The following is an 8,100-nucleotide window of genomic DNA, read 5'->3' as shown; positions in this document are numbered from 1 at the left end:
GAATTCTTGATTGTCATATACTGGTGACAAAAGTGAAAAGTTGAAAGTACAAGTGACGATATAAAGGATAAGATATAGCTTGAATGCATTTCTAAATTTTGATCCAATTTTAAGTTAAGTGGTTATTTTTTATTTACATAACAAAACATTGCATGTAATAGTTAAATGTTTAATATAATAGTTAAACATTTGTTGAGTTTTAGTTATCCCAAATTGGTGAATAGTTAAAAGATTTGAACAAAGTGAAATGCATAAAAAGGTGGATCTGGATACCTTTGTGTTGAATCATGAGGTTTGACTTATAATGTTGTCTTATTTCAAATGACCTTCTTTGAAATCTATAACAATGGTTGAAATTAAAACCAACCATATGGTAAAAATTATGGTTTAAATATAAAAGTGAAATTAAGGATGATTACTTGACAACATGAGGTTTTAGTGTTCCTCAAATCTGAAATAATGTTGACTTTCACTATCTCAGTGGTAGAAAGATGATAGTTTGAAAGAAAATGAAGGGTGTATAAAAACGTGTTGGATGTTTGAAATCTATAACAATGGTTGAAATCAAAATCAACCAATTAGTAAAAATATTTGTGCAAAACAAATTCAAATGATATATATTTTTTTATAAAAAAAGTTGTGATTACTAGAATACTTACAGTAACAAATGTAGGTGTCTATTATATCACTTAGACATAGAATGAAAGTGTTCATTTAATGATGTACTTCCATTTGATGTTAGTATCATTTAAATTGTGATTTATGGTGTTAGATAAGACGTTATAAATATAAATACGATCCCGAGTTTTCAAACAGAATGCATTTTTACCATTTTTTTTTTATTGAATTGAGTTTTAATCACGGCTAGGAAAAGAGAGGGAAGTTTCTTAATGCTACTCCATCTGCACACACGCACAAGTACGTGGACGTGTGTGTTATATATACGTTTTTATCTATATATATGACCTAAAACCCTTTCGGTTTTTAATTTTTTTGATTTCCAATAATCATTTGTTATCTACTGATGATGATGATTGATGATTTGAGGAATTTGAATTTGATTCTTCAATCTTGATTTTTCTGATTTTGTTTTTTTTTAAGAGTTTCTTCTATTATAGATTTGATTTGAGGCGTTCTGGAAAAATCATGGAAGAAAAGGGTCAACAGGGAAAAGATCGAGTTTCTCCTGCTTCAATTTCAGCTCTGCCCTTACATGGTGGTATGTTTTTCTTGCTTATTTACGAAATTCTCTTTATTTGTCTAGCAATAATGTGAAAATTAGTCTCTGTCGATTTTGGTCGGACGGGTTGATTTCGTTCTTTCTTGCAACATTGTTCTTATATTGTTTGCGTCATTGATTGTTTTCGCAATATGAATTTTGTGCGATCGTGAATTTTATTTTGTGTACGTGAACTTTTCATGTTCCTTGTTGGTTCTATAGGATTTGGGAATCTAGGGTTCCTGTCCATTGATTATATAAGTTGCTACCACGATGTAGGGCTTTGTTATGATTTGATGTGGATAGAGCTGGGTGGAATTGGAGCTCAATTGAAATTTGGGTTTGAAGATACATTTGTTCTGGTTTCAGATCTTGCGCCAGTTTATTATATACCTAAAAATCAAGCTTCACAGTAATGTTGCCCTTTTACAATTGGTTGACTATGTTCATGCTTTTGCTTCAAGTTCATGGTTAGACTCCGATTATGGAATCAAGTAATGGTTTGGCCAACCTGAAGCTATTACCATAACTGTGGAAGAATAGTTTCGTTTCTCTGGAAGACATTAGCATGCTATTTCTATCATGAGCCTTATTGGCTCCTCTATTCTAGAAAAGGTTTTCCTAGTTCCTAAGGTTCATAGCAGAGCCCAATTGCAGTATCTGAGAAAGGTGTTTCCATTAGTTATTGAACTTGGGTGACTGCATGGTGATATATCTACTAAGGTGCTCTCCTAGCGAGTCTTCTTTCCATGTATCTGAGAAAGGTGTTCCTGTTAGTCCTTGATTGTCTACTTCACTTATATAGGTGGACATAATTGTTTTTTCATCCTCTTGATTTGGTGATATATATTCGAAACCATAAAAAGAAGGATGCACTCTGTAATAGATGGAGTATTGATGAAAGGATGCATTAGGCTGTATAGCAAAGTATTTAGGGGATGAAGCATTAGTGTTAGATGGATGATGATTCAGGGAAAGATGCACAGACAATGCCTTGTTTGAATCGAAAGCGATCTCTCTTACAATTGTATTGGTTGTACGATAGAGAACTCTTTTCATCTCTCCTGGACTCAGCTCTGTAGATTGTGATGGCATTTAACCTTTGTGCTATGGTAGGATTGATGGCTAGGAGATTACATCACATGGATGCTGATCATCAAGTCGTATTGTTATTATTTTGTAACTTTCGTTTTTAATCACTTCACTCAGCTTTCTATGCAAGACATTTGGAACTTGCTTTTTTTGGAACTGTCTATATTTGGGTCTTTTCCCTTTTGCTTCCTTATGGCCTTTAAGCTGAAATTCTTGTTGCTAGCCTGATCCCAAATTTTTGGACAAGCTTATGCGATTTTCCAGAACTATTGCAAACACCATCATCAGCTTGTCATGCCTGTTACCCTGTGCGAATGTGCCATTGGTTGTTAACACTTTACACAATCTGTTTTTATTTGTGTATCTATCGGAATGTTTAGAACATATTGGTTGCAAATGCAATCACTTACCTGGTACAACAAACAAATTAGATTAATTGAAAATTGCAAAGTGGCTTTTTCTTTCACATATACACACTCTAAAAGTGAGAAAATGCCATGATGAGAGACACCATCACTTTCAACTAATTTGATTGGGTTTTAATACCATGTCAGCATGATAACATGGTCAAACAGTTGTACCAATATTTTCTCTGGTATGTCGCCCTTTAGCAGTTTACCTGTGTGCTTCATTATTCAGCTGAATCACTAACTTCTTGACAATTACGACACTTGTAGCAGGTGAAGGGCTTGTGCCTTTTAACTACATGGATAAGGTACTTGTTACATGTTCAATTTTTTATTGATTTTCTTTTTCATATATGTTTTGATTAGCTTAGGTAATGTGTTTCATTCAAGCTATATTTGTATTATCAGCCACTTTCCCCCAAAGATGAAAGGATTGTTTCTCCAAATCCTTCTCCTGATGCAGCCATCACAGGGCCGAGGAGAAATATTTCCAATCAGCCAGAGGCATTGAATGCAAGTGGAGCTCAGACCCCTGTAAACCCATCAAATATTTTTACTCCTCCAGAGCAGACCTACTTTTATGGAGGTTAGTTTTTTATACCATGATGGTTTTGTTAATGTTACAGAGGCCTAGAGTCTGCTTTAACTACGCGGCCTTTGTGGCTTTCTGTTATTATTGTGTTAATCCATTATCATGTAGTGATTATATTTGGATACAATGGAGGTCGATAGTTTATGCTTATATGTTCATGTCATTTTACAAGTCAAACTGGAACTTCTATATTTTCCTTGATGGTGTTACATTGTGCAAAAACTTATTTAGTAGTCCTCTACTGGATTCATTTCCATGTTCCAAGTTGTTTGCTGAATTTATTTTCATGGTCATTTCTCTTTTTTTTGTCGCCGTGTCTTGTTAGTGCCACATTTTTGTTGACATTTCTTGATCTACCATCATTTTATGTGTGATTCAGCATCAGGTTACGAGGATGGCTCGGTTAACTGGGGAGAATATTCAAACTATGTTCATGCTAATAACTTGCAAATTGTGCCTCCGGTGAGGATGGTCACTATTTAGTTTGCATCTTTTCTCAACACCATTTTATCATTAGAAAGAACAATATTTTGTTTTTTCACTATCGAACTCACAGGCTGTTCTTTGCTACGTTTTTGACCTGATGCAGGCAATTTACAATGATAATGCGTCGCTATTGTTTCACCCTGCTTATGGGTTTGATGCCCAGGTAGCATATGGCCAGTTCTCTCCAGTTGCTAGTCCTTTGTCTCCGATAATGATAGATGGGCAGCTGTTTTCACCACATCAAGTCCCAATGTCTCCATCTTACTACTCACAGCCCGCTTCTCCTGGCTTACCTCATGTTACGTCTACTCTTCCAACTGATCTTGCAACACCAGCAAACAGTGGTCAAGAGGCTCTTCATGACAATGTTTTTTTGGGTCCAGGATCAGGTTATTATTTACATTATGGTACTTATGGTGGAGGTAACCCTTCTGGAAATAATAGTCTTGGATTCTATAAATATCCCGGGGACATTGGCTCTGGTGAATCAGTATCAAATCGATCAATGTCTTCAGACACAGGTAGCTACACATCTCCAATAACATCAGGAGCCTTGTACCCTGCTCCAGTTGGCATACTTGGGTCTTATGAGCATGTTTTTGGTCAGGTTAGTTCTCTTTACAACTTGTTATGCCTTCAATTTTTCAGTATATATATCTTTGGGCTTTCACCTTTTACATAGACCGATGGTCTAGTGGTAGCATGGATGTAAAGGTAATGAAATGGGAACACCTCTGTTACTCAGAGAAGTTGATATGGTGTCATTCCTTGACTTGTGTGTGGTGCTAGAAAGCTGAAACAATGAAATAATAAATACAACTCAAGGGATAAGGTTTACAATATAACTTCCCTGATCAATTCATCTGGTAGAAAGATCTCTTGTAATTAATAAAATGTTACATTGGGTGTTAAACCCAAGAGATTTTGCACAACTTGGTGAAGAGACTGGTAATGGTGTACGAAAAGGAACTACAATTTTGTTGAATACAGCGTAAAGATGTGCATGATTGCAATGCATACCAAAAAAGTTCATACCTTGTTTTGCTGCGTTACTTTTTGTATTGCATGGCAATGACAGATTAGAAGTATATAGAAATCTGTTCATCTGTTGCTGTTATCATCGCTCTGTTCTCGAGTGTTTTTTACGAAGGAAAGGAGAGAATTACTATTAACACCATTGGTCTATGATGCGTTAATGATTGTTTGAGCAATTACCTCTATTTTTTTCACTTCCATTTCCAAACTGAAGATTTCAAATTGTATCCATCTTGCAGCTTGCTATGATTTTGAGGTTGTACTTTTTTAGGTCTGCTAGCTTTGTTGCTTTGTTGCTTTGAAGCCCATTGCAATCACATGCAAGTTGTTATTGTTGATAATGTATGTGTATGAGAATTTTAAGTCCTTTTTGCCTGCTGATTTCCAGATTCCACAGCAGCAGACAGCATATGGATACGGGTCAGTATCGGGCTCCTCTACAAGACGCTACCCACAAAGTGGATCTTTCAGAGGGTATAATTATGGCAGTTTCCATGGGGAAGCTAGCCGCCTGAATCGTCTTGTGACCGACAAAGGCGGGAAGCATAGGGAGCGGGATGTGATTAGCATGATTAGTGAATCACATGGTACTACCAGTGATCGTAACAGAGGACCAAGGGCATCAAAGCCAAAGGAAAATAGTGCTTGTGAGCAGATATCACCTGCAGATGGTAAAAATGACCTTGCTTCCAGGCCTGATATTGAGCTTTACAATCGACCTGATTTTGTTACAACCTATGACAATGCGAAGTTCTTTGTAGTAAAGTCTTTTAGTGAAGACAATGTCCATAAAAGTATCAAGTACGGTGTTTGGGCCAGTACCCCACTGGGAAACAGAAAACTAGATGCTGCTTATCAAGAAGCAAAGGGAGCCGGCGGCACTTGTCCAGTCTTCCTCTTCTTCTCAGTAAGTATTTTGAACTCTCAAACTAAGAATTTGCCGTCTGTATTTATTGTAACTGTGAATCTATTACTGCTTTCAAAATTGCACATTTTAGCCCTTCAATTTTTATCTTAAATGGGACACATAGATAAGAAAGTCTACTGACTTTAGCCAACTGTTACAAGCTTCATGCCGGATGAAATTTTATTACAAAGATCAAGGTGGAACGGCCCCGACTTATATTCAATCATGCATATACTCACAAGGTGGAAAGGCCCGACTTATAAGCTTCTAAAGAAATTTTATATGTGAAGAATAAATAAGAAGATTGCTTAGGTGCTGTTTGTTTAAAAAAAAAAGCCCTTTTATTCACTACTTATGTCTTACTGGATAAGAGGTTAGATTTGTAAGACTTTTCTTTGTGGTAAGAGCTTAAAGCCTCTTACCGTCCTCTTATTGGACAAGAGGTTAAACCATGTCTTATTAGCCTCTTGCTATCCTCTTATTTCCTATAACAAAAACGAAAAAATTGGAACCCTAAAAGACGAGGTAGATAACAAAATCGAGCTTTACGACTTGTACCATCCATCTAATATGTACAAGTCTCAATAGCACAAAACTTAGTACTCTTAGAAAATTACCTATACACCTTTTATTTTGATTTAAAAAAGTAAAATAATTTTTTTTGATAAGTTTTACTTGATGTTTTTTTTATAAGTAAAAGATGTTGGTATTAGGGTTAATACACATTCAGACATTTATCGTTTTACAAAAACAGTTTTATAGATTCAACTTTCAAAATTCAGCACCACCTCTTCAATAAGAAGTGAAATAAAACTTTCAGACTTGGGCACCTCTTAGAAAAGCAAACAGCGCCTTAATGATATGTGGATGCAATATTGAGTTTTGACTACTTATAGTTGTTTCTGTGAGGATGTTGCATCCTTAATGGAGCACCCTTTCATGCTCAAAGGTAAAGAAGTGCTTCTTTGGAACCGGTTAAAGAAAGAGAGTTCGGACATATGTAAAGAGAAGAGTATGTGAAAGATGGTGAGATACTACTTGTACAAGAATTACAGTGGGGGAATAAAGTGGGAGAGGGTAGGAAGATGCTTGATCATCCAAGAACACAGTACAAGATTATTTCCCACATCAATTTCATATCACCTGTGTTTTCTTTATATGTTGAGAGGGAATCAATGAAATCTGAGTGTGTGATGGTCAAATTTTGTAGGTAAATGCCAGTGGACAGTTCTGTGGCGTGGCTGAAATGGTTGGACCTGTAGATTTTGTAAATGATGCAGAATATTGGCAGCAGGATAGGTGGAGTGGCCAATTCCGTGTCAAATGGCACATAATCAAGGATGTCCCCAACAGTCGATTTCGACACATTCTTGTTGAAAATAATGACAACAAGCCTGTGACACATAGCAGAGATTCACAAGAGGTATTTATTTATGCATGCATCCAAAAAGCGGTATTTCTGGTAGAAATGGTCCAAGCTTTCGTCTGATCAGATCTACCCTTTTTTCTTGTGTAGGTGAAACTAGAAGTGGGTATTGTAATGTTAAAAATCTTCAAAGATCATGATGCAGATATGTCAATTTTAGACGATTTTAGTTACTATGATGAGCGGGAGAAGGATTTGCAGGAAAAGAGGTCCAAGGTTACAAAAAGCGCTCCGGCTGCTGTGAATGCAATAACTCAACTTGCTGATAAAGTTGCTGAATCTCTCCATGTGGAAGAAGACAAGTAAGTGGATATTGTTTGTTTCACTTGTATGGAAGGGGAAGTTACATGTAATCTTTTGGCATATGGGGACATCAAAGACAATTCAGCTGGAAAACCACTCTGATCCTGTTAGTAAAAATAGTGTGAGAGTTGGATTAACCTTCTAGTTCTTCACCCCTTGTTTGTTTCTAGAGAGAGAGGTGGAGTCGAGGTTGAAGCTGTTTTCATTGTAGTTTTTTATTTGGTTTATTGCAGGGTGGTTATTGAGTTGTTCCCCAAACAAGTGTACAATTCTCAAGTAAAGGAATGAATGAAAATATGCTAATGTTAATGTTATTTCAACCCTTTGCCTTCTGCCATTACATCTTCCATGTATCTTTTGGTACCTAGACCCTACTACATATATCTATATCTATACTACATTAATAAACATTTAGACCCATATCTTAATTACAAACCACAAGACACAAAGTACTACCATTTTATGCATAGATTTTAAAAAACTCTTATAAAGCACCATGTACAGCTTGTTGATGCATTGACTTTAATTCCAATGGTTAAAGCGATGTAAAGTCCTCTTCCTTGATAGATTCAGAACTTTTTCTTTCTTTTCCAGCAATCCCTATGTGCCAAAACCGTTTTGGTAAGGTCAGAC

General features: G+C 36.1%; 1 protein-coding gene across 5 annotated transcripts; it reads left to right on the top strand.

The window, feature by feature from the left end:
* Positions 1–963: 963 nt before the first annotated feature.
* Positions 964–7,787, top strand: LOC112517040. Of its 5 annotated transcripts, none has more exons than XM_025124342.1 (9): positions 964–1,219; positions 2,989–3,026; positions 3,127–3,304; positions 3,690–3,772; positions 3,900–4,218; positions 4,312–4,403; positions 5,220–5,738; positions 6,949–7,161; positions 7,255–7,787. In XM_025124342.1, exons 1-9 carry the CDS (start codon positions 1,147–1,149, stop codon positions 7,468–7,470), a joined length of 1,731 nt encoding a protein of 576 aa, XP_024980110.1. In that variant the 5' UTR covers positions 964–1,146; the 3' UTR covers positions 7,471–7,787. The 5 variants fall into 5 exon arrangements, with proteins under 5 accessions (XP_024980110.1, XP_024980109.1, XP_024980106.1 ...); XM_025124341.1 differs by having other exon boundaries at positions 3,900–4,403; positions 5,220–5,502; positions 5,593–5,738; XM_025124338.1 differs by having other exon boundaries at positions 3,900–4,403.
* Positions 7,788–8,100: the final 313 nt, after the last annotated feature.

This window comes from Cynara cardunculus, assembly GCF_001531365.2.
Source record: "Cynara cardunculus var. scolymus isolate 2C chromosome LG 8, CcrdV1, whole genome shotgun sequence".
Taxonomy (NCBI): domain Eukaryota; kingdom Viridiplantae; phylum Streptophyta; class Magnoliopsida; order Asterales; family Asteraceae; genus Cynara; species Cynara cardunculus.
The sequence above is the reverse complement of the archived record's forward strand: the minus strand, read 5'-3'. Positions and strand labels throughout refer to the sequence as shown.